The sequence below is a fragment of the Trachinotus anak genome, unplaced genomic scaffold, assembly GCF_046630095.1.
Source record: "Trachinotus anak isolate AG129_WGS33_773 ecotype Australia unplaced genomic scaffold, CSIRO_AGI_Tana_v1 ptg000023l, whole genome shotgun sequence".
NCBI classification, from domain to species: domain Eukaryota; kingdom Metazoa; phylum Chordata; class Actinopteri; order Carangiformes; family Carangidae; genus Trachinotus; species Trachinotus anak.
Window position 1 is genome coordinate 9,843,361 of NW_027273874.1, and position 25,514 is coordinate 9,868,874.

General features: G+C 45.9%; 2 protein-coding genes across 11 annotated transcripts in view; both read left to right on the forward strand.

The window, feature by feature from the left end:
- LOC139606651 (uncharacterized) lies at window positions 1-19,984 on the forward strand. The gene is made up of 13 exons (XM_071458911.1): window positions 1-1,136; window positions 2,225-2,566; window positions 2,688-2,807; window positions 3,288-3,392; window positions 4,425-4,529; window positions 5,758-5,826; window positions 5,937-6,038; window positions 6,914-7,252; window positions 7,796-7,903; window positions 10,435-10,764; window positions 14,193-14,516; window positions 15,675-16,064; window positions 19,917-19,984. Exons 1-13 carry the CDS (start codon window positions 1,091-1,093, stop codon window positions 19,982-19,984), a joined length of 2,448 nt encoding a protein of 815 aa, XP_071315012.1. The 5' UTR covers window positions 1-1,090.
- The window catches only part of LOC139606594 (atrial natriuretic peptide receptor 1-like), a 15,699-nt gene continuing 7,286 nt past the window's right edge, over window positions 17,102-25,514 (forward strand). Inside the window, exons 1-10 of one of the 10 annotated variants that reach the window (XM_071458843.1) lie at window positions 17,104-17,250; window positions 17,638-17,803; window positions 18,904-19,190; window positions 21,386-21,471; window positions 21,969-22,130; window positions 22,822-22,981; window positions 23,647-23,779; window positions 23,927-24,059; window positions 24,556-24,660; window positions 25,330-25,432. In XM_071458843.1, the coding sequence (XP_071314944.1) occupies window positions 22,098-22,130; window positions 22,822-22,981; window positions 23,647-23,779; window positions 23,927-24,059; window positions 24,556-24,660; window positions 25,330-25,432 (667 nt within the window). In that variant the 5' untranslated portion in view covers window positions 17,104-17,250; window positions 17,638-17,803; window positions 18,904-19,190; window positions 21,386-21,471; window positions 21,969-22,097. The other 9 variants (XM_071458851.1, XM_071458848.1, XM_071458844.1 and 6 more) reach the window with 9 other exon arrangements.

A 25,514-nucleotide genomic window follows, 5' to 3' on the forward strand; every position in this document is an offset into this window, starting at 1 on the left:
CTCCTTCAGCGACTGCCACTTCACTGAGAGGCTCTTTAACCCGGTCGAGCCGTTTGAACTCTGCCCCTCTGATCCTTTCTCCTGTCGATCACATTCATTAGATCTGATCGCCTGATCAGTTTCACAGTTTGTTCCTGTTCCTGAGCTGCACAGGTCCCACTCACACAGCGACAGACACATGATGCACACACGTCAGGACGTCGGACACAATCTGACGACACACACAGACCTCTGTTCATCAGGGTCTGAGTGGGAAGAGAAGCCCCGCCCACCAGCACGTTTCTGAACACAGGATTGGACGCTGCTGTCCAGATGATTGACAGGTTTTTAAAAGAGTGGACAAAAACCTACATCTGAACAACTGATATTTCCTGATGTGTGTGAAAGCAGCATGAAGCAGGTCAGATGTTTGGAGGATGATCGTCAGTGTTTAACGTGTAATCTTCTGAAAAGTGATCCAGAGGGTTATTGATGAATGAACGATTGATGATGATGTGATCGGCTCCAGTTTTACAGCTCTGACCAAGAGTCACCACACTGAGGACAATCAGGAGTAAATACACACAAAGTGTGTGTTCTGTGAAAATGTTGTATCCCTGTGAGCATGAGAAGTGTTGGTCTGTAACACAACTCTAACTTCCTGTTGGTCTTTATTTCAAATGAGCGGCTGAAGTTTGAGGCTCGATCCAGAACTGATGGAATCCTGGTCTGAGCTCCACATCCAGAAATACACATTTCTTCTTTAATCTGTGCAGATTTATAGCAACAGTTTCATCACAACTAAACACTGTCTGCATGATGTCACTTCATAAATCCTCTCCTGTTGATTAAAGCACTGAAGATGAATTTTCTCCACTGAACCCGAGAATAAACAGGAAAAACCTCCACATCAGGAAACTGTAAATGTCTGAAGATCATTTATTCTGATCTCTTCATTGTTTCATCTGCTCATTATTCTAATGGATCAACCGACGTGTTGCTCGGTGTGTTCACAGACTTCCGGTTGAAATCGAAAGTAAACTGCAGCTGCTGCGTCGAAGGAGGTAAAGCTGTTCAGTCTGTTCAGGAAGAAGCGGATTTAACGAGACTGATGAAGATGAAGATGAAGATGATGGTGACTGTGATCCTCCTGTACGGTAAGATACACACACACGGAGACACACACACACACACACACACACACACACACACACGGAGACACACACGGACACACACACACTCACACACACACACACTCACACACACACGGACACACACACACACACGGACCCGCTCTCCTTCTCTGAACTCCTGGATTTGGTTTTTAAACAAAGTTCCTGAAGTTAGAAACAGAAGTTTTCAGAAACTTTCTGGGTCATTAGTTTGTTATTAGTTTGTGATTAGTTTGTAATTAGTTTGTAATTAGTTTGTAGTTAGTTTGTAGTTTGTCTGTCTCCTTCTTGGTTTTTGAACCAGAAGAAACCATATTTGGAGGAGAAGGTGGAGCTGAGGAGGAGTGAGGGGCGGAGCTGACCTGCTCTGTCCTCTATCCTGATTGTCAGGTTCAGTCTGTCAATCACACGGTAGCCCCGCCCTCATGCGTCCCCTGCTTTATGGTCTATTTTCCTCTAAATGGATCATAATTTAAAATGAACCTCATGTTGTGTTGAAGACTTGAAACTAGAGACTGAGACAGAAACTCATCAGGAAACGTTTCCTGAGGGAATAAATCAGAGAGAAGTGGAGACATTTTCACAGAGACGTCAACACAATCAGACTCTGTTTCCAACCAGTGGCGTCGCCCCCTGATGGTCAGTAGAGAGACGCAGCTTTAAGGCTCTTCAGGAGTCTACGTCCAGGTTCATCATCAGGCTGAGAGCTGCCATGATGCTCTTTAGAAAGTGAGTTATTCATCACAGGACATCAGTCAGAGTTTGACTTATCATGAGGTGTTTTACTTCTGCTTTACTTCTTCTGGTCATTTTTAATCAAGCAGTTTGGTCCCTCTGGGTTATAGTGCAGTGTTATCTACAGACCCCCCCTCCTGAACCCCCCCTGAACCTGAGCCTGTGGTCAGTAACAAACCTCCCTCTGAGAGTCAGTAGATGAGGAGGAGGAGGCTGAGAGCTGTGACCTGGGTCCTGAAGGTGTTTATGCAGCAGCAGTGAGTCCAGTCACAAACCGGATCAGACCGGTCTCTGTCTCAGCTGAGGACGGAGGAGTGATGTTGTGTCTGTGTCCTCAGTTTCCCAGCATGCCTCAGCCGTGGAGCTGTATGAGGGGACAGACTTTGTCCTGCTGGCCTGTCAGTTTCCCGCCTTTAGACTGTTGGAGCCCTCGGTGGTGTGGAGCCGCTCCGACCTCAGACCTTCAACCGTCCACCAGCGTCAGCTGGACGGGGACCAGCTCAAAGACCAGAACCAGCGCTACAGCGGCCGGACGTCGATGAGGACGGACGCTCTGGAGACCGGAGACCTCAGCCTCACTCTGAGAGAACCCACCACCAGGGACAGCAGCACCTACACCTGCAGCGTCAGAGACGGGGGGCTAGAAGTGAGCCGAGGAGAAGTACCACTGCAGGTCAAAGGTCAGTAGATACAGGTCAGAGGTCAGAGGTCATGGCCTCTGCTTGTTGTGATTTCTTTCATTTTTATTGGTTTTTATTAGTTTATTGTTGTATTTCATGTTGTTGTTTGTGTGGACTACAGAGCCTCCAGACTGGAGCTGGATTCTCGTAGCCGTCCTGGTTCTGCTGGTTCTGCTGGTTCTGCTGGCTGTTGTTGTTGTCGTCTGTGTCACACTGAGAAAAGAGAAGAAGAACATGGAAGGTATGGTGTGTGTGTGTGTGTGTGTGTGTGTGTGTGTGTGTGTGTGTGTGTGTGTGTGTGTGTGTGTGAGAACATCAACATGAACACTCCTCAGATCTGTGTCGGCTCTGGACTCTGGGTTTGTAGCAGCTGCTCAGAAACAGAAACAGGTCCCTGATCCTGACTTGGCCCTTTGCTGTGTGGCCCCTCAGCTGGAGGTCTGGGGACCTGAGTGTGTGTCCTCCTTTAACCCCTGTTGTGTTAGAACAGGGTTTACACCTGTGATGTTTGACTTCAGTAACCAGCTCTGAGAAACTCTGATCATCCTCCACACTGACCTCAGGTCAGCACAGGTTGGACTTCCTGCAGAGGTCAGAGGTCAGAGCAGAGGTGGACTCAGTTTGTTGTGAATTGATCAGAAATGTGTTGTTTTAAAGTTTCATTTTGTTGTGTTTTAATTTTTGTTTATTTGTTGTCTTGTTGTTGTTTGTGTTGCCACAGCCCCTCCCCCACTCTGGCCCTGGACTCTCACTGCCGTCCTGTTTCTCCTGACGTCTGTTACTGCCTGTGGAGTCAGTGTGTATCAAGGGATGAAGAGCACCGAGGGTAAGTGTGTGTGTGTGTGTGTGTGTGTGTGTGTGTGTGTACTTGTACTTGCTACATAGTAAGGACCAAAAAAAGTATTTTACTAACAGAGTGAGGACATTTTGGGAAAGTGAGGACATTTTGGCCGGTCCTCACTTTTTGAGACACCTTCAAATCACATGTTGAGGGTTAAGACTTGGTTTCAGAGTTATGGTTAGAATTAGGTTTAGGTTAAGGTTAGGGTCAGGGTCAGGGTTAAGGTTAGGCACTCAGGTGTGATGGTTAAGGTTAGGGTAAGGGGCTAGGGAATGCATTATGTCAATGAGTGTCCTCACAAGGATGTGTGTGAGTGTGTGTGTGTGTGAGTGTGTGTGAGTGTGTGTGTAAGTGCAGCAGGAGATCAGATTTAAATCCATCAGTGTTCAGACAGGTTCAGCTTCATTCTCTCTCTCTGTCAGACAGACAGACAGACAGACAGGTCTCTCTCTCTCTCTCTCTCTCTCTCTCTCTCTCTCTCTCTCTCTCTGTCAGACAGACAGACAGGTCTCTCTCTCTCTCTCTTAGTCAGACAGACAGGTCTCGCTCTCTCTCTCTCTCTCTCTCTCTCTCTGTCAGACAGACAGACAGGTCTCTCTCTCTCTCTCTCTCTCTCTCTCTGTCAGACAGACAGACAGGTCTCTCTCTCTCTCTCTGTCAGACAGACAGTCAGACAGACAGGTCTCTCCTGTGTGGAGGATCCATGATAATCAGACGTCTTCGTCAGGAACAGTTGGAGAACGTGTCAGAGAACTGTTCCGTCACAGTGAGAAACAGGAAGTGTGTTTCCTTCATTTCTCTGGTGGAACCGATGACGTCAGAGCTGATCCATCTAAAAACGCTGGGCTTCAGGACCCGCCCCCTTCGATCAATAATCACATGATCAATTTGACTGACGGAATCTGTTTCCTCACACCTCTCAAGACTCAGGTCAGAGGTCAGAGGTCAGAGGTCAGACTCTCCTCATCACTGGACTTTGTTTATTTGTTGTCTTGTTGTTGTTTGTGTTGCCCACAGCCCCTCCCCCACTCTGGCCCTGGACTCTCACTGCCGTCCTGTTTCTCCTGACGTCTGTTACTGTCTGTGGAGTCAGTGTGTATCAAGGGATGAAGAGCACCGAGGGTAAGTGTGTGTGTGAGTGTGTGTGTGTGTGTGTGTGTGTGTGTGTGTGTGTGTGTGTGTGTGTGAGTGTGTGTGTGTGTGTGTGTGTGTGTGTGTGTGTGTGTCTGACACACACACACACACACACACACACACACACACTGATCTTCATTCAGCTTCATGTCATGAATATTATTCGCTTCACTGACATTTTCGTCTTCAGAGAGATTCTGTCGTTTACTGACAGTGACTCTGCTGCTGTAGAAACTAGTTCAGTTTGTTCTGATCCTGTTGTTCATGAAACCAGTAAAGAAGCAGATCATCTGTTCTGTTCTGATGATCAGATCAATAACATCATACAGCTGCACCTGATGAGAGGAGCTCTGCTGTCTCACTGCATTCGCTCTGAGCTGGAGACATGGGCCGTACATTCACTGGGTTTGTCCAATCAGATGAGTCCAGCCTCAGGTCACCTGGTGTCAGCTGACAGGATGGCTGAGGAAGACCAAGGAGCTGTATATTCACTCTTCAGTATTTGTTTACTTCAAGGTTCAGGGTTCTCTGTTATGACCAGCACAGTCAGCAGTGATTCATAGCTTCCACATTTTACACAAGGAACCAGGAGTAAAAACCAGGGGTAGCAGGACCAGTGATGGACCAGTTACTCAAGGAGAGTAATAGATTACTTCTTATGCCTTTAAAAGTAATCAGATTACTTTACTTATCACTTCACATCCAAAGTAATTAGTTACATTACTCATTATATTACTAAATTACTTTCACTTCACAAAAACATGAAACATTGCACATTCAGGATGATACTGCAGCTTCCTGTTTGTTATTTCAGCCCCGACATATTAAACCAGGGCCTGATGTTCAGAGGTGAATAATGATTATTGATTATTAATGAATATTATTGCTCCAGTCTGCACCAAACCTCCCGAACTAAACAGTGAGGAGGTTTGGTGCAGAGGTCAAAGGTCAGAGCAGGAGACTCAGGTCAGAGGTCAAAGGTCAGAAAAGGAGACTCAGGTCAGAGCAGGAGGCTCAGGTCAGAGGTCAAAGGTCAGAGCAGGAGACTCAGGTCAGAGGTCAGAGCAGGATACTCAGGTCAGAGGTCAAAGGTCAGAGCAGGAGACTCAGGTCAGAGGTCAAAGGTCAGAAAACGAGACTCAGGTCAGAGGTCAAAGGTCAGAGAAGGAGACTGAGGAAATGTGTTGTTTTAAAGTTCTGTTTGTGTCGACTACAGAACGACAACGACAACAACGACATCGTATGAGCCACAAGAAGTTCCTGTCTTACTTCCTGAAATCAAGAGGTATGTAGTGTGTGTGTGTGAGTGTGTGTGTGTGTGTGTGTGTGTGTGTTTGTTGATCATAAAGTTTCATTCATATTTGAATCTCATGTTGTTGTTTGTGTCGACTACAGGTCCTCTTCTAGTCGCGGTCAAGGTTCTCACAGCTGTCCTGGTTCTGCTGGTTGTTGTTGTTCTCAGTGTTGTCATGGACAACGAGATTAAGAACAAAGAAGGTGTGTGTGTGTGTGTGTGTGTGTGTGTGTGTGTGTGAACTTGTCCTCCATCAACATGGACCTCAGTCAGATCTGTGTCAGCTCTGGACCACACTGTTGAGCTCAAGGTCAAAGGTCAACGTCATGATGACCTCACAAAACATGGTTTTGGCCTTATGAGCACAATAACTCCTCAAGCAGTATGTACAGCTCTGACGTTTGACCTTTGACCTGAGCGTCAGTGAACACAGCAGCTGCTCACACATCAGTGTTGGCATCAGAGCATCAGAGTAACAGAGACGGTCACACCTGTAGGAACGTGACCCCATGATCCAGGTCACCTTGAAGCAAACACGTGCATCAGTGAGACGGTGAGGTGAGGGGGCTGACGCAGATCAGCTGATGTGAGGGCGACCTCAGAGCTCTGCAGCAACATGAGGGAAGCTTCTAGTCTGACTCCTCTGATGCAGAAATCAGTGATTCAGCATCAATAAAAGCTGCAGGTGGAAGACCAGACTCCTGTGTGAAGACACCAGGTGGTAGGAGAGACTGCACCAGGGGCCACAGGAGTACGGTGGTCCTGAGAGCCCAAAACACTGCCACTTAGAAAACACATGCAAACAGACTGAACACAAACAAATTGAGAAACACCTTCCTCAGTCTGACAACACTGGAGCTGTGAACACTGACAACACAAAGGAAGTGTCTCCAGGGGACACTGAACGTGAGGAGCAGGTGTTGTCACTGATTTGTGACCTGAAGTTAAAAACACTGAACAACAGGTGCAGCTCAGTTCTTATCTGACCTCAGCGTCACGACCGGGGGTCACGTGACCTGCAGTTCACTCTGTGGACACCGGGACGTCACTGATGATGTCACTGTCTCTGTGTCTTCAGTTTCTCAGCACGGAGACACTGTGGAGGTCTACGGGGGGAGGGAGTCGGTCCCGCTGCCCTGTGAGGACTCTCGTGTACCTCTGGACCCCACAGTGACGTGGAGCCGCGACGATCTCAGTCCCTCAACCGTCCACCAGAGAGACGAGGGAGGTGATGACCTCAGAGACCAGAACCAGGTTTACAGCAGCCGAACCTCGATGAGGACTGACGCTCTGACCACTGGAGACCTCAGCCTCACTCTGAGGAAACTCCACCTCTCTGACAGCGGCAACTACACCTGCACCGTCACAGCGTTTGGAAATGAGCGGAGACTGAGAGACATACAGCTGCAGGTCAAAGGTCAGCCACAAACTCTAACACCTACAGTGAGGACAGGTCAGAGGTCAGAGGTCAATGATGTAGATACCTTCTGAGCTAATAAAATATTAGACATTAATGAAATAATCAGAACTAGAACAAGCTGCGTTATGTTTCAGTTCTCTTGTGACTTCCTGTTCAGGAGTATTGTTTTCTTGGCCGTGGTTAGGACTGTGGGGAGCATGTGACATTTGTTTGTGTCCATATTAATGTTAGTGAGGTCACCGAGCAGGCAAAGTGAGGGGGGGGCAGGGATGGGATGTCCGGGGGGGGCAGGGATGGGATGTCCAGGGGGGGCGATAGGTCTTCACAAATCCTCTGCCAGAATTTGCAGCGGCTAAAAGCAGCAGTTAGTTACCTGGTGCGTCGTTCTTGCAGCGAACACATCTGTTAGTATCTCTGATACCCATCTGGAACATCTGGAGCATCAGACCTGACCTGAATTAACAGGGGTTCAGGAGCAGGGTCACAGGGGTCATGTAAAGGTCATGTTGTTGTTGATGATGATGTTTATCTTGTCCACAGAACCGTTCTCTCACCTGGTTGAATTCTGGGTTCTCCTGGTTCTCCTGGTTGTTTCCTGTGGCGTCATTATGGTTCTGCAAGGATTAATGAGAAGATTCATCATCACAGGTGTGTGTGTGTGTGTGTGAGTGTGTGTGTGTGTGTGTGTGTTTGTTTCTGTGTGTGTGTGTGTTTGTTTCTGTGTGTGCGTGTGTGTGTGTGCGTGCGTGTGTGTGTGAGTGTGTGTGTGTGTGTGTTTGTTTCTGTGTGTGTGTGTGTTTGTTTCTGTGTGTGTGTGTGTGTGTGTGTGTGTGTATGTGTGCGTGTGTGTGTGTGAGTGTGTGTGTGTGTGTGTTTGTTTCTGTGTGTGCGTGTGTGTGTGTGTGTGTGTGTGTGTGTGCGTGCGTGCGTGTGTGTGTGTGTGTGTGTGTGTTCAACAGCACTGACAGTAAAGTGAAACTACTCCAGTCTGTCACTTCCTGGTCCTTGACCAATGACAGTGAGGCTACATTTTCAGGTTAAAGTCACAGGGAACAGCCTCTCACTTCACTGAGCTGTGTGACATCATCCAGGACGACCAGTGACTGCTGAGCGTTGATGGTGGAGGCCGTCAGACTGTTCCACCATCAAACTGTGGTCAGACTGAGGTTCTCCTGTGAATCCAGCCTCTGGTTCACTTTGATCCCTCTCAGATCACCAAGGTGCTGGTCTCACTCTGCAGGAAGCTGTAGACCTCAGACCTCAGAGCAGACCTTTCAGACAGAAGCGTGTCACCTTCCAGAGGTGGGCGGAGCCTCGGTGAAGACCGGTCTGACCGTCCTGGGACCAGGTGAACAGGTTCAGATCATTAAAAGCTGGACCAGTGGCGTCCACGCTGTTAAACTTCATGTCTCACTGACGTCTTGGACAAAGTCTTCTACCTGTAACATCCACGTGGACGTGCAGGAGGACGCCGGCGTCTCACCCTCACTGCTGTCCGTCACAGGCTGCTGCTGCATGTGACACAGTGACTTTACATCTGTCAGTGTTTATTGGTCCAGAGCAGATGATGCTGCTCCCATATGGTTTCTCTTCAGTCAACTCAGATACAAATAAACTCAGCTCCTGTTGTTTCCCCTCGTCTGTTTTAGTTCAGCTGCCCCCCCCCCCGACATTATTTATCTAAAGCAGAGATCAAACAGCTCATCAATCCACTCATCAATAATCAGAAAGACGACTTTCATGTGCACCACAGGTCAGAGGTGTGTTTCACATGCAGAGCATCAGTCCTGTGTCTGTATCAGGGTTTTCTGCACTGCTCATCTGTACAGAGTCGTGGGGGCTGGAGCCAACCCCAGCTCCCACAGGGCTCCAGCCCCTGGATACCTCCCAGGAAAGGCTACAAGATCAGCTCCACTGGTTGTGAGCCACTCGCTCAGCAGAATCAGGGTCCTGCTTCCAAATGGAGACAGTCATTTAAGGAAATCAGGGTCCTCATGCAAAATAGTGTCCTTTGAAACATTAAAGTCCTCCCAGGTAAAAGGCTAATTAAAAAGAATTTGTCTGCTGGCTCCATATCGGTCAGTTGGTTCTGTCTCGTTCTGTCGAGTTGAGGACCCAAATGCAGACAATGCAGGAGAAGGTGGAAAAAGGTATTTTAATAACAAAAAGTTAACTTAAAAAAAACAGAGAAAACACACAGAACTCAAAACCCAAACTGGAGAAAAAAAGTGGAGAACAGGAAAACAACTGGGAACACTGGAGTGAAACAGGAGCAAAAGACACCAGAGCACGAGACTGAAACAGAACAAGGCAAAGACAGAGACTTAAAGACACGGGGAAGGAAAACAATCAACCACGAGGGAAATGGGACAAAGACAGGAAGTAACTACACTTGAGACACACCAGGGAAGATCCTTCAAAATAAAACAGGAAATAAGCAAAAAGTCCAAGTCAAGAGTCCAAACATAAAGTGTCCCTCAGGACAAACCCTGACCCTGAAGGTCCAGACCTGACAGACAGAAAGCAGCAGCTCCACCATGAGCAGCAGAGACAGCAGCTTCAACAGTCTGCTCTCCGTCTGTCTGCTGAGCGTCCTGTCCTCACTGAGGACTTTCTGTCCAACACTCAGACACTCAGCCTGTTACTCTGAGGACAAACGTCTTCATACAACACTTTGATGTCAGTGATGGAGACGTAGCAGCTCACTGTCTGTCTGTCTGCTCCCAGTGGCTGATGGGATGTTGCTCCTGTAGTTTGTAGTCAGAGTTGAACTTTGACCTGATCAACGTTATTGATCCAGAGCAGCTTTGACAGAGATGCAGAGATGAGCTGAGTGGATCCTGTGGCTTCACTCATGTTGACAACAAACTGTGAGACTGTGATGTGAGGAGTGTTTGTGTGTCTGTGTTGTGCTCTGATGTTGAACATGTGTGTGAAATGCTGTGGAGCTGAGGTTCATCTCCAGACTGAGAAGAGACGATCACACCTCCATCCAGACTCTGATCCTCTCCAACACCTTCAACACCTGCTTTTAGTTTCTAGATTTCTGTCCGTTACCTTCTGGTCTGATCTGGTTCTGTCCTTCAGGTTTCTCTACAACTTTGTGATCCTTCAATAAAGAGATTAAAACCTGCTGCTGCTGTCTGAACAGCTGATCATCTGGTTTGTTGTCCTCTCAGGCCAACAGGTGGAGGTGGAGGAGGAGAAGGGGGCGGAGTCTGTCCAGCTGCCCTTCGTGACCACAGCTGACCTGTCTGGAGACGTCAGAGTGGAGTGGACAGACAGAGACAATATGAAGGTCCATGTGTATCAGAACGGTTCTGACAGACCTGAAGACCAGGACCAGGTTTACAGAGACCGAACAGAGATGAAGGAAGACCTGCTGAGAACCGGAGACCTCAGTCTGACCCTGAAACACCTCAGAGTCAGAGACAGAGGAGACTACACCTGCAGAGTCTCCAAGGACGGAAACTTCCTGAGAGGGAAAACAGTGATTCTCTGGGTCGAAGGTCAGTGTTGTTTGTTTGTCTCTGGTTGTTTGTCTCTGGTTGTTTGTCTCTGGTTGTTTGTCTCTGGTTGTTGGTTCAAACAGATCAGACAGTAGTCCACAGATTTGTGATTGCAGCCTCAGATTCTAATAAATGAATAAATGTGTCTCCAGTCAGTGAAAAGCTGTTAAACCAGTGTCAGTCTCTCTGCAGCTACAGTCAAACACTCTAAATACATTCAGTCCAGTTTTTTTTTTTAGAACTTATTTTTTATTCATTTTTTCACAATGGTAACATGACAAGTCAAATTTCCCTTCATGTACATGTTTTCCCTCTGTTTACAGCTGCACATCATCTTAGCAAAATCAACAGTCATGAAATATAATAGTTCAATAAATGAAAACTAATAAAACATAGGACCAATTACACAGATTTGAAGTGAAAATTAAATAAAAATAAATAACTGAACATCATTTTGAAAAAAAAAAAATGATAATTTTAATTATAGTAATAATTTGAAAGGGGAAAAAAAGAAATAATATAAGTAGGAAAAATAAATGATTTTTTTAAAGGAAGGAGAGAAAGAAGAAGGGAGGAAAGAAAAAAAAAGAAGAAAAGGAAAGATCCACTCTAGGTATCAAATGACTGGTGGTGTGAATGTATTTAGTACCTAACCAGAAGTCTTATGCTATACACTTATTGTATTAGCAGAGCTATAACAGGTTTCCATCGTTTAATAAAAATAGGTTTCTGAAGTCTTCATGAGTATGTAATTTGCTCCATCTGGTAGATGTCCCATATTTTTTGAATCCATACATTATAAGTAGGAGGATCTGGCTTTAGCCATCTGATGGTTATGCATTTTAGCGCTGCTGTCAGCAGAATGTTTAAGAGATATTTCACATCCCTTCCTTCTATACCCTCAGGGATTTCTCCTAATAATGTTACAATAGGGGTTTGTGGAATATCACGTTTGAAAACCTCTCTGAGAGCATCAAAAACATCTTTCCAGAAAAGGCTTAATTTAGGACACAGCCAGAATATATGGGTATGATTGGCATTCACAGCACCACAGTTCCTCCAACATGAGCTACCATGTGCTGGTCCCATCTTAGCTGTTATTGTTGGTGTTCTGAAGAACCTGGTAACTACTTTCCACTTAAATTCCCTCCATGTGTTGGAGTTTGTGACTAAGTGAGCTTCAGTACATATCTCCTTCCACGTGTCTAATGATATGTTTTTGTTAGTCTCTACCTCCCATCGCTGTCTTATGTGTTCAGAGTTATGTACATTTGTTGATAAAAAAACATTATATATTTTACTAATTATTTTCTTATCTCCATGAGTTATTTGTGTTATGAGAAACTTTTCTATGGGGGTAGGTCTTATAAGTTTTCCCCAGTCTTTGTGTGTCGTCAGAAAAGATCTCAGCTGTAGATATCTGAAGAAATCTGTCCTGGGGAGGTCAAATTCGTTTTTCAACTGTGCAGATGTTTTCAAATTATCATCCTTGACTAACTGGTGCAGTTGTTCTAGACCATGGTCTGGCCATTTCTTAAAACCAGAATCTAAAGTGTTAGGAGTGAGGGTCCTCATAAGTCCAATATTTGTTAATGATGAGAGTACCTTTGGCAACCCGAAGGCTGACCGTATTTTTTTCCAGATTTTCAAAGTGATTTTTGTCCAGTCCGCCATTTCTTTTATAGAAGTGTCTACAAAGGCCAGATTTTCCAAAGGCTCTGGGCACATACTTTTCTCGATATTAAGCCATCGTGTAAAAGTACCATTCTGGATCCAAACTATAAGTGGCTTCATCTGTGCAGCCCAAAAATAACCTTAAGTTTGGAAGTTTAAGACCTCCGTCTGATTTCAGTGACTGTAAGGTTTTAAGTCTAATTCTAGGGCGTTTTTTTTGCCATATAAACTTTGACATCATTTTGTCAAGGTCATCAAAGGTTCTTTTAGGAATCTCCACAGGTAGCATCTGGAATAAATATAATAGTCTAGGCAAGACATTCATACGGATACTTTCCACACGGCCTAGTAGAGAGAGTGGAAGTGCAGACCATCGTTCAAAATCATTGCTAATGTGTCGAATTATTTTAGTGTAATTTGCATCATACAAATTATGTAGGGATTGGGGAATATAAATACCAAGGTATTTGATGCCTTCTCTGGGCCACTTAAAACCACTTTGCAGCTTAACACTTTGTGAGACAAGACTGTTTACATCCATTGCCTCTGTTTTGTCACATTAAAGTGACGAATAAATGCGACAAAAATCACAAAATGACTGAACTTGGTTTGTGTAGAAGAAAACTCTCCTTTGTTGTTTATTCACTTTTCATTAACTTGTTCTGGTCCTGACGTCACTAGCAGTAACCTAGCAACCATGCTCGTTCCCGAGACACGGCGGGACCGCGGATAGAGTGCGCGTGCACAGCGGTGACGTCACTCAGAGAAAAAAGACTTTTCTGATGTTTGAAAAACTTTTACAGATTAAAACCCCGCGGATTAAAGATATACATGAGACAGACTGATGTGCGGCTGCGCAGCTGGAGGCGGCTGTTGTCAGGGTTACAGGCCTCTCTTACTGTCGCCGTCTGTGGGAAAATGCTTTTTGGGCCGCGGGGATTTTCACTGTAAAACCACGAGTGGCCCCTGGAAACAGCTGCTGTGAGGCTGAGCGGCCCCAGGTCTGATAACACATCCATGGATTAAAGTCACTCGTCATTATCAAAGTCAGTTCTCATCTTTATTCTAATCACACATGTAAGGATACGCTCAGCCCTCTGTCTCTGCTGCTGGGAGGGTATTCTTCACATGGTCCATGGCCCTCTGGGTCCACAAACACTGTCCTCCTCCTGGTGTGTGAGTCTGGCTGGATAGAGTGGGCCGGAGCGGATCTCTGTCCGACGTCCGTGAACGCAGCTCCGGCCTCGGCCACACTGAGATATTGCGATGCGGTGTCCGGGACAGCGGAGCTTTGTCCCGGGCTCTCCGCAGGATCTCCTCGGTGTCTCCATCACCCGCGGCCTCTCTCGGTCTCCATTATTCCTGGGGCCAGGGTGTGAGCGGTCCACCTTTGTGTCCCGGTCCAGCTGGAGGACTTCTCTGATAGTTTTAGCTTGTGGAGAGCTGGAGTTCGGTTGCTCGTCTATGCCTGCTATCCTGATGTTGGTCTCATGCTCCCTCCATGTCCTCACGTCGGTCTCTGAGAGTTGTCACTGGCTTTTGAGGCTGGATACTGTGGCTCGGAGCGAGGTTACTTCGTCGGACCATGTGGACAGTCCGCCCCCATCTCCATAATGTCTGTTCTGATCTGGCCGGTTCCTGCCCGCATTGCTTTTGTAGTATTGGCGACTTCTGACCTCATTCCTTCCAGTTCCGCTTTAAGTGCGTTGAAGTCATCCGCCAGTTTGAGAGTCTTTGGTTTGTTGTCCTCTCAGCCAAACAGGTGGAGGTGGAGGAGGGGGCGGAGTCTGTCCAGCTGCCCTTCGTGACCACAGCTGACCTGTCTGGAGACGTCGAAGTGGAATGGAGGAACAGATACTACATGATGGTCCATGTGAATCAGAACGGTTCTGACAGACCTGAAGTCCAGGACCAGGTTTACAGAGGCCGAACAGAGATGAAGGAAGACCTGCTGAGAACTGGAGACCTCAGTCTGACCCTGAAACACCTCAGAGTCAGAGACACAGGAGACTACACCTGCAGAGTCTACAAGGACAGAAACTTACTGAGAGTGAAAACAGTGACTCTCAGGGTCAAAGGTCAGTGTTGTTTGTTTGTCTCTGGTTGTTTGTCTCTGGTTGTTTGTCTCTGGTTGTTTGTCTCTGGTTGTTTGTCTCTGGTTGTTTGTTTGTCTCTGGTTGTTTGTCTCTGGTTGTTTGTTTGTCTCTGGTTGTTTGTCTCTGGTTGTTTGTCTCTGGTTGTTTGTTTGTCTCTGGTTGTTTGTTTGTCTCTGGTTGTTTGTCTCTGGTTGTTTGTCTGTGGTTGTTTGTTTGTCTCTGGTTGTTTGTCTCTGGTTGTTTGTCTCTGGTTGTTTGTTCAAACAGATCAGACAGTAGTCCACAGATTTGTGATTGCAGCCTCAGATTCTAATAAATGAATAAATGTGTCTCCAGTCAGTGAAAAGCTGTTAAACCAGTGTCAGACTCTCTGCAGCTACAGTCAAACACTTTCAATACATTCAGTCCAGTTTTGAAATGTTAAAGTGTTCCAGCTGCTCCACGGTCGTCCTCACTCAGAAACTTCACTTCACCTACAACATGATGTGACAGCTGTGATTGGACGGTTCATCAGTGAGACCAATCAGAACAGATGATTCTTCATAGATCAGAGCCTGAAGCTTCACACTGATTCTTCCTTCACAGTGATGAATGTGTAGTGAATGTTTGAGAGCAGCTGATGGACGATCTGACAGAGTGTGAATGTCTCAGAGTCTCAGGGTTTTAAAGACAGAAGCTGAGGATGAAGCCTCCATGTGTCATATCTGACTGTCAGAGGTCGTCTGTGTCCTCACACTGACTGATCCTCATCACAGAGTCATGTTAGTGACGACAGGTCTCAGGTGACAAACTGATGATCAGGATCTGAATCTGCTCCAACATGAAGTCTTTAGATGTACGTCTCTGACCTGCTCTGTGATGAGGACAGGATGAGGAGGAGACAGACAGAAGAAAACCTGCCAGAGAGCAGGTCAGCTTCACAGAGGCTGTTACCATGGTAACTGACTCACAGATAAAGTGATCTCAGTTTCCTTCATCTCAGGATTAAGACACTCAGAGTTTTTAAGAAACCCACTTTCTGGAGTAGAGTCCTGGTTCTGTCCTTCAGGTTTCTCTACAACTTTGTGATCCTTCAATAAAGAGATTAAAACCTGCTGCTGCTGTCTGAACAGCTGATCATCTGGTTTGTTGTCCCCTCAGTCCAACAGGTGGAGGTGGAGGAGGAGGAGGAGGTGGAGGAGGTGGAGGAGGAGGAGGAGGTGGAGGAGGAGGAGGAGGTGGAGGAGGAGGAGGAGGAGTCTGTCCAGCTGCCCTTCGTGACCACAGCTGACCTGTCTGGACATGTCAGAGTGGAGTGGACAGACAGAGACAACAGGAAGGTCCATGTGAATCAGAACGGTTCTGACAGACCTGAAGACCAGGACCAGGTTTACAGAGGCCGAACAGAGATGAAGGAAGACCTGCTGAGAACTGGAGACCTCAGTCTGACCCTGAAACACCTCAGAGTCAGAGACACAGGAGACTACACCTGCAGAGTCTACAAGGACGGAAACTTAATCAGAGGGAAAACAGTGACTCTCAGGGTCAAAGGTCAGTGTTGGTTGTTTGTCTCTGGTTGTTTGTCTGTCTCACTGTCTTCTGTCTCCCCTGCAGAGAGACGTCAGGACAGAAACAGAAGCAGCTCCATTGATCCAACTCCTCTGATGGCTGATCAATCAGTTTGATTGGTCTGTTGATCTTTGATCATTGATACAATCTGACTTTGGACCAGAGAGAAAACGGAGGTGGAGGAGCCGATGGACGATGGATGAAGACAGGAGGACACTCTGAGTCCTACTGACTCAGTCACAGTCTGCAGACTCACTATTGATCAGTATTGATTAGTATTGATCAGTATTGATGCCACACTCTCATGTGTCACTGCAGCCACATGAAGCCTTCAGACTGTTAGTGGAACCAGATGTGGTGACTGAGGTTTGTCTTCATCGCTCTGGAGTTTCAGCTCAACCGTCCATGATGTCAAATCACTACAGACTGAAACTGGACTTTTCTTTGGCTGCAGCTCAGTGTAAAGTCAGCACCACCTCCACCTGCTCCACCTCTTCCTCCGACTGCAGCACTGTGTGGACCTTGTGTTTATCTTGTGCGTCTGTGATTTGTCTCGCTTTTGATACACTCTTGAGGGGCGTTCCTCAGGTATAAATGTTTAGGTCTCCCCATGCCCAGGGTCTTTCTTCATTCTCACCACTCGTGTGTTGATTGACCTTTTCTTTGCAAAGAAAATAAAAACCTTGTCGGCCGGCAGAAGTCTCTGTTTCATTCCTCACCAGCAGCAGAGAATTTCCACAACACACACATGAAAAAAACAGAATTTTTTGACTGTTGGTCGAACTAAACAAGACATTGAAGAAATGATAACATGTCTTTTATTGAGAAAACCATTGATCAAGAAAATATAAATATATATAATAAATAGTAAAGGCTGAAAATCTGAGCAGAGCTGAAGGTAAAAGTCCAGCTGACTCGTCCTTTTCCTTCCTGGTCTCCATGACAACTGTGTCATTAAACCATGTCAATAATTAATGTGGACTTTTGTTCATGGATGAAGTTTTCTCTTGAAACCACTTTCTCACACACACACACACACACTCACACACACACACACACACACAGTTTTTACATGTGACGACAGAGAGGGAGTGTGTGTGGTAGAGCGAGGTAGAGCTGCAGGAAGTGGTCGTCGACGAGCCGAGGAGCTGCAGCTTCACACCAGTCAGTGAGTACAAACTGGGAGAAGTGGGAGCGTCTCAGTTCGCAGCAGGTCAGGTGGTGTCTCCTCAGTCATTGGACATGAAGCAGGTCGTCCTCAGTCTGTCCTCACTGAGTCCAACATGGAGCCGGAGTCAGGACGTTGTTCTGAACTGGTCCATGGACGAGATCCCTCTGATCACACCTGGCTGCACAGGTGAAGGTGAAGACAGAGGACGCTCTGTTGTCATGAGACACTGAATGAGGACGTTAAAGACCTGAGGGACAGACTGAGCCTCAAACAGACAGACAGAGACTTTATTCTTTATTCAGACGCTGCGTTCAGGGTCACATCACACTGTCAGGACATTACAGTTCTCTGTCTGCTGCTGCTAACACATCAAATGTCTTTAAGGCTCCAACCACTGGTTCATCATGAGGCCGTCTTCACCACCTTCATCATCATCATCATCAGTAACCTCTGCAGAGACAGCTCGACCAGAAACCCAGCTCCTGTCCTCTTCATCGTCTCCTCCTCCTCCTCATCTGACAAATAGCAAACAGCTGATTTATTCACCTGAGTAAGATGTTGTGTGTCTCTTGTTGTGTCTGGTGTTGTGTGTCTCTTGTTGTGCGTCTCTTGTGTGTCTGGTGTTGTGCGTCTCTTGTGCGTCTCTTGTTGTGTGTCTTGTTGTGTGTCTGGTGTTGTGTGTCTTGTTGTGTGTGTCTTGTTGTGCGTCTCTTGTGCGTCTCTTGTTGTGTGTCTGGTGTTGTGTGTCTGGTGTTGTGTGCCTGGTGTTGTGTGTCTCTTGTTGTGTGTCTCTTGTTTGTCTGGTGTTGTGCGTCTGGTGTTGTGCGTCTCTTGTGTGCCTGGTGTTGTGTGTCTCTTGTCGTGTCAGGAACCAGAACCAGACAAATAGCAAACAGCTGATTTATTCTCCTGAATAAGATGTTGTGTGTCTCTTGTTGTGTGTCTGGTGTTGTGTGTCTTGTTGTGTGTCTGGTGTTGTGTGTCTTGTTGTGTGTCTGGTGCTGTGCGTCTCTTGTCGTGTGTCTGGTGTTGTGTGTCTTGTTTTGCGTCTCTTGTTGTGTGTCTGGTGTCGTGTGCCTGGTGTTGTGCGTCTCTTGTCGTGTGTCTGGTGTTGTGTGTCTCTTGTTGTGTCAGGAACCAGAAACACACAAATAGCAAACAGCTGATTTATTCTCCTGAATAAGATGTTGTGTGTCTCTTGTTGTGTGTCTGGTGTCATGTGCCTGGTGTCGTGCGTCTCTTGTTGTGCGTCTCTTGTCGTGTGTCTGGTGTTGTGTGTCTTGTTGTGTGTCTCTTGTTGTGCGTCTCTTCTCGTGTGTCTGGTGTCGTGTGTCTGGTGTTGTGTGCCTGGTGTTGTGTGTCTGGTGTTGTGTGTCTGGTGTTGTGTGTCTTGTTGTGTGTCTCTTGTTGTGCGTCTCTTCTCGTGTGTCTGGTGTCGTGTGTCTGGTGTTGTGTGCCTGGTGTTGTGTGTCTGGTGTTGTGTGTCTGGTGTTGTGTGTCTTGTTGTGTGTCTGGTGTTGTGTGTCTGGTGTTGTGTGTCTTGTTGTGTGCCTGGTGTTGTGCGTCTCTTGTGTGTCTTGTTGTGTGTCTCTTGTTGTGTCAGGAACCAGAACCAGACAAATAGCAAACAGCTGATTTATTCTCCTGAAGGTCTGAAATGCAGAACAGTTAAATACAAACTCATGCAAAGCTTCACTGCAGCAGCTGAAGATAAAACAAGCCCAACACGACTCGTCAGGACGCCGCGGTTTCCATGACGACGCAGCATCGTCCAGTCTCTGCCTAAGAGAAGCACACTGTATAAAACAGAGGGGTCGTGTGGCGGGAAAACCAGCGGCAGCAGAGATCTGTGGAGCGACTTGCTGCTCGTCCGTCAGCGCCGCGTGTTCAAATACAGTTTGGAGGGAACCCCCGCCTGACCTCTGACCTCGGCACAGGTAAGATGTCATCACAGTGACATCACAGTGACATCACAGGCCTAATGGAATAACTGAAGTGTTTCATGTTTGTGGCCGATTTATCAAACCAAGGTCGTATGATCACAGCTTCTCATTATTAGTAATTAGAAGGTTTCTCATGATGGAGGGATGAAAAATAAACGAGCTAACCCTCAAATTTAAATGTGAAACCTGCACAGATGAAGATTCGGGTTTAAAGGCATCATCATCATCATCATCATCATCATCATCATCATCATCATCATCATCATCATCATCATCATCATCAGGCTATTTATATTCTACATCTCATCTAACTTCAGCCTGGGTTTTTCTTTCCATCTGTTTCCAGTCAAACTGTCTCATCACCATCAGCTGTGATCAGATAAATCAGCTGTGATCAGATAAATCAGCTGTGATCAGCTGTGATCAGATAAATCAGCTGTGATCAGATGAATCAGCTGTGATCAGCTGCGATCAGCTATTATCAGATAAATCAGCTGTGATCAGCTGTGATCAGCTGTGATCAGCTGTGATCAGATAAATCAGCTGTGATCAGCTGTGATCAGCTGCTGTCTGCAGTGGATCACGTCGTCTCTGTTTCATTGTGATACTGAAGGAAACTTAAAAACAGGCGGATTCTAAATGAAGTTCTGGAGCCTGTTTCTCTGGAGCTTTATTGTGGAGGGACACCAGAGATGCTGACATCCTGTCATCATGGTTCAGGTCTGCCTCAGGACTCTGAGGAGGAGGAGGAGGAGGAGAACCTTCATCTCCTGCAGCAGCTCAGCTGATCGCTGATAAATGAACAGTGTTCAGGACCTGTGACTGTGAGGTTTTTGATTGGTCAGAGGTCAGAGGTCATGTGGGTTCTTTAAGACTCGACCTTACAGTCTGTGCAGCACACACACTCACACACTCGTACACTCACACTAACAGTTCATGCTGTAATAAATAAAAACATCCATAGCATCTATAAATTCCACCTTTAGAATATATATATATATATCTATATATATATTTGTGTATATATGTGTTTGTATAAGTGATTGTTTAAATAGAAGGGGAGGAGCTTCGTTATCATCATCTTCACTGTGACGTACGTCCACGTCACTTCTGAATCTCAAACCGGGTCCTCCGCCCCTCACCTGCACAGGTAAACAGCAGTGGATTGTGGGAAGGGTGTTTGTTTTGCCCTGAGCTCTGCCTGCCAGGAGAGACAGGTGGAGCTGTGGAGCTATTCCTGCTCCACTGCTTCATCAGGATACTGCCCTTTAGACAAGTATCCCAGCATGCACCTCTCCACAGACTTGCAGTTGCAACAGCACTAATTCATTTCTGTGAGCCGGTGGATTTATTAAAACAACGAGACTGGTCAGCGTCCATCGTTACCTGATGACGTCATGACCACACAAACACACACGTACAGGACGAACATCCTGACGGTTGAGTGGTTCTGATGCACGCCACGCGACCACCACGTCCCCGGGTCAGTGACGGAGGTTGGGTACGAATGAATCCACGTGTGCAGGTACGGCTACAGGTGTGCTGACGTGTCATCGCCAGGGCTCGTCCTGTCGCACACTGACCCTGCAGTGACCTCACTCCCTCCAACGTTTGGACCACAGAGCTGAGAGCGGCTCCAGGTTCTGCTTCCTGTAAGGCTCCGCTCAGGGCTAAAACAACCCACGTACCCTGTGCCTGTGAGGCGACAGGAGGGAGAGACGTTCCCACACAGAGCTCTTTAAAGAGATGCATTCAACCAGGAGAGCAGACGGGGTCATGAGGTCACTGTTTCACTGTGATACTGAAGGAAACTAAAAACAGCAGCACTGTGAATGAAGTTCTGCAGCCTCTGCTCCTCAGTGGGTTAATGAACCATGACATCAGAGATGATGACTTCCTCTGGTCGGCCACTCTGACTCTGAGAGTGACCCTGTTTTAGGAGTTTTCATCTGTTTTTATCTGTTAATATTAATGTCACAGATTCATGTTCAGGTCATCAACATTGATTAGCTTCATTAAAAACTGGAGGATTTCTGTCTGATCACTGATCTGAGCTGAAGCTTCGGTTTCTGAAACGATGACAGAGCCTGAATGAGTCTATGAAATACCACTGAGCCCCCACCCTGTGTGTGTGTGTGTGTGTGTGTGTGTATGTGTGTGTGTGTGTGTGTGTGTGTGTGTGTGTGCAGGTGGAAAACAGCTCCACCCCATCAATCACAGACGGACGGAGAGAGATGAAGGGATAAAGTGGATTCCTGGGAGGAGAGAGCAGAGGGCAGGCAGCCTGCCAACACACACCGCTCCTCTGTCTCTGTGTGTCTCTCTCTCTGTCTCTGTCTGTCTGTCTCTCTCTCTGTCTGTCTGTCTCTCTCTCTGTCTGTCTCTCTATCTGTCTGTCTGACTCTCTCTCTGTCTGCCTGTCAAGTATCAGCAGTGAAATGTACTTAAAGAATAAATAAATCAAGCACTCGTGCAGTAAAATGTCCTGTGATTGATATATAATATATGTATTGTAAGGAATTTGTAACCAGCTCGCTGTGAAATAAAAAAGTACAATATAAAATATCCAATATTCATTCATTCCACCACTGGTACTTGGTGGTATTATTAGTGGTAGTATTTGTTATTAGTGGTATTTGAAGTGCAGAGGTCGGGGCAGCAGCAGCGTCCGCCACCAGGGGGCAGTGAACTGTCCAATCAGCTGCAGGTTCAATCAGATCAGGTTTGAGCAGCAGGTCGTCTGGATTCATCTCTCTCTCTCTCCGTCTTCAGTCTGTCCTACCTGTCTCGACCACCAGCACCTCTCTCCTCCAGCTCTGCCTATCACTCAGTCTGGATTCAACAGCTCAGACGCTGCAGGTGTCCACGGCCCCGTCTACCTGTCTGTCCTCCAGAAACAACATGAAGAAACAAGGATTTTGGTTCCTGCTCTGGGTAAGACATCGAACATCTACCTCCTCTGAAACTATCAGTGAGGGAGAAACTGGATTTATTGAGATGTTCACAGTCAGATTATTAGGTTTGATCTGAAATCTATTATTATTCTGTGTTTAAATTCAGACGAAACTGCATTTTAATTTGAAGGTGTGGCTCTAAAATGAATTTCTGTTGGTTTCTGCTGGATCATTAAAATACTTAGACTAAATTATTTTTTTTTAATTCCTTTAGGTTGTAGAGAAAAAAAAACTCTACAAAAGCAGCAAACTAGTTGAGGAAGGTTTTATATGTATTATTGAGGAGAAAAATGAGTTCAGTGACAGATGCTTTTTATTAAATTCACCAGGTTTTATTGTTTTAAAATCCTGATCAGTGTGACTTTTGTCTTTTAATTCAAATCTATCCCTTATTTTTTGTGCTCTAAAACAACAAATATAATTTAAAATACCTCAAATAAAATGCTTCTTTATTGGCTTGAATTCATTTATGTCGTTGTGTGTTGCACAGATCTTCTCTTTTGGGATCTATATGAAATCTGTGAAGCCTAATTAATGTTTTTCATTAGTTATCCGTGAGCACAGCAGCCCAGATGTTCCTGTGTATGTGTGTGGATGTGGAGGATCTGGTTGCTGGATTATTTGTGGATTTGATCGGTGATCACTCCTGCGTGTTGTGTTGTTCTCTCCAGGCGTGTGTTTGCTGCGTCGGTCCGACGTGTTGTTGGCACGACTTGGACAACAGCGAGTACGACTGCTGGCCTCTAGACGGACCCAACGAAAACAACATGATCGACTGTGGAGGTGAGACACTGACTGATATCAGCAGTCTGTGTTTCACTGAGAATCTTTGTGAGTTATCAGGGGACGCTCTGGTCACATGTGTCAGGGATGTTTCATTCTCAGTGTAAAGTGAAGACTTTCAGAGCTGAGGTTATCTTTAGTTTAAACACACAGTCTGTGACTTCTGCCTGTAATTGTCTCTTAATAAAACCATCAACAAAAGATGGTGACATTGTGATATAGTGTGGGATCATGGGAGTTGTTGTCTTCTCCCGGTTTAGATTTCCTCAGTGGTCCACAGAGTTCTCCCCCCCTCTACAACAAACAGAGCAGCTGATTATAACCAGTAAAAACACTGAATCAAACAGTTTCACTTGAAAATGTACAGACACTCTTCAGTGACACAGGATGTCTCTGAGCAGCTGGAGCTGAGCTGTTCTTCTTTCTCAGCTTTTTCCTCTCTGATAACTTAGATCCTGCCCACTTCAAACCAGCGAGAGGAGCAAAAACACATTAACTGAAATTTGTCTTTAAAAATAACCAAAACTATGAGAACTTTAGCAGAAAGTAGTTCCTTCATGTAGAATCCCAACACTTACAGGAAGAAGCTGATTAAAAATAGGAAATACATTTCCAGGGCCTTTGAGATTAAAAGAGGAGTTTAGTCATATAATCTGTAGACATTCAAATTAACTGGGAGAGGCTGGTTTGTTCTGTCTGATGCTCTGGTCCAGGTCTGGAGATGGCCTGGGTGGTCCGGCCTCCTGAGACGGTGAAGAGCAGCGAGGTGTTCAGCGTCACGTACTCGGTAACGGCCCAGGATTTTTTCTACCAATGGGCTGTCGAGAACCACATTTTCACCCACAGGTTAATACACATTTATACTGGTCAACAATGGGTTATACTGGAATTAAACCAGCCTTACGTGTCACTTTATACTAGCTTTAGACGTTCTACTGGGCACAACTGGTTGTTATCCTGGTCTGAACTGGTCTGGCGTGTTTCTGTGTTCAGTTCCATAGTAAACGCTGAAGCAGCTCGAAGGTTCTGTGAACATCACGACTGTCCGTCCAACTGGAAAGATGCTGATGGAGAAAACTGCTGCATTCATCATGCTAACATCCACTCCTGTCCGCTGGGATACATGGTACACACTTTGATGAGACAAACTAAATCACAATTTTAACAATTTAAATTATTAGTTATCACTTTCCCTCAGGGAGCATTGAAATTTGAATAAAAACTATTATAAGTATTAATTAATACATGTGAAGATTTATGGAGCTGAATCCATTTTTTTTTCTGGAAAAGCCACAGGCCTCCTCCAAACTACATCTGTCAAGTGTGAAAGACTGAGCCTTTTCAAAAACATTTAGCACCCAGTTGAGCTAAAGATAATGAGCAGGTATTATAAAATATTAGTGATATTACATCTTGAAACAAAATGTTAATCAGAAAATCCAGATAATATTGATTGAAGTCTCTCAAGGACCAGATCCTCTAGCCTGTACTGAAGAACACTAGTGGAGTAAATGCACTTTATTTTTTATCAGCAGGTATTTATTTCAAAGTGCCACAATTTAAGTAAACGTCATTTTAAAAAAGACATTAAACCAATTAACATTAAATAAACTAACTTTCAGACATCAGAGAGCATTTGTGGCCCCTGGATTCCTGACGATGGAAAAATCTTCACCCACACCATCTCTACGTCCGGCAAGATGACCCAGACCAACTGGACTGCCAAGGTGAATTCATTTTATCTGTCTCTTTGTAAATAGTGGTGAAGAGGGAGCTGAGCTCAGCTGATCCTTGTTCCAACCCTCACCTATAGTCATGAGCTCTGGGCGGTGACTGAAAGATTAGGATGCCTCCTGGGCAGCTTCCTTTGGAGGTTCTCTGGGCATGTCCAACTGGGAGAATACCCAGAATACCCCAGGGTAGACCTAGAACTTGCTGGACATATCCCATCTGGCCTGGGAACACTTCGGGTCCCCCAAGAGGAGCTGGAAAGAGGGACATTGCCACCGTTACCCAACCCTGGATAAATGGAAGAAAATGGATGGACGGATGTATCTTTGTATGGATGACTTTATTGCTCAATCTGACAGCTGGGATTGGTCATAGTGTATATGGAGAGTTGTGATACGACTGGGGTTTTTGCGCTGTAGTTATTTTTTACAAACTTTGCAGATTTGCAAACTTTGATTTTCAAGGTAGAGAATAACGGACTAATCAATCATCAATCTTTATGCCAATTAATAAGACGGCCCTCATCAAACTGCTGACAGATTACCCAATTTAAGATTTTGTAGAGACACACTCCCAACTTCAACTCTAACCAGCTGGCTTTGGTTGATGTTAAATTCAGGACTTGGTAATTGAGTACCTGTTAAACCCATGGTTCTGTCCTACAGGTGGTTTTGGTCCATGCTGGTTTAACCTCGCTCATCGCTCACATACGAGTTGGACGCATGCAGGTTGCTCTGGAGGCCAAGAGCACCGTGCTGCCTGCTGTCGGTAGGTCACACTTGTGAATGTTGGTGTGGTAAAGGTCAGAGTCCACAGGGGACTGAGATTTCAGCGACTATCAATGGTCATC

What these genes read in the sequence shown, in the direction of transcription:
- LOC139606651 (XM_071458911.1), top strand. Translation starts at nt 1,091, where the DNA reads ATGAAGATGAAGATGAAGATGATGGTGACTGTGATCCTCCTGTACG. An exon ending in GACTGTGATCCTCCTGTACG is followed by an intron (nt 1,137 to 2,224) that starts GTAAGATACACA and finishes CTGTGTCCTCAG; the next exon opens with TTTCCCAGCATGCCTCAGCC. An exon ending in AGGGATGAAGAGCACCGAGG is followed by an intron (nt 4,530 to 5,757) that starts GTAAGTGTGTGT and finishes TGTCGACTACAG; the next exon opens with AACGACAACGACAACAACGA.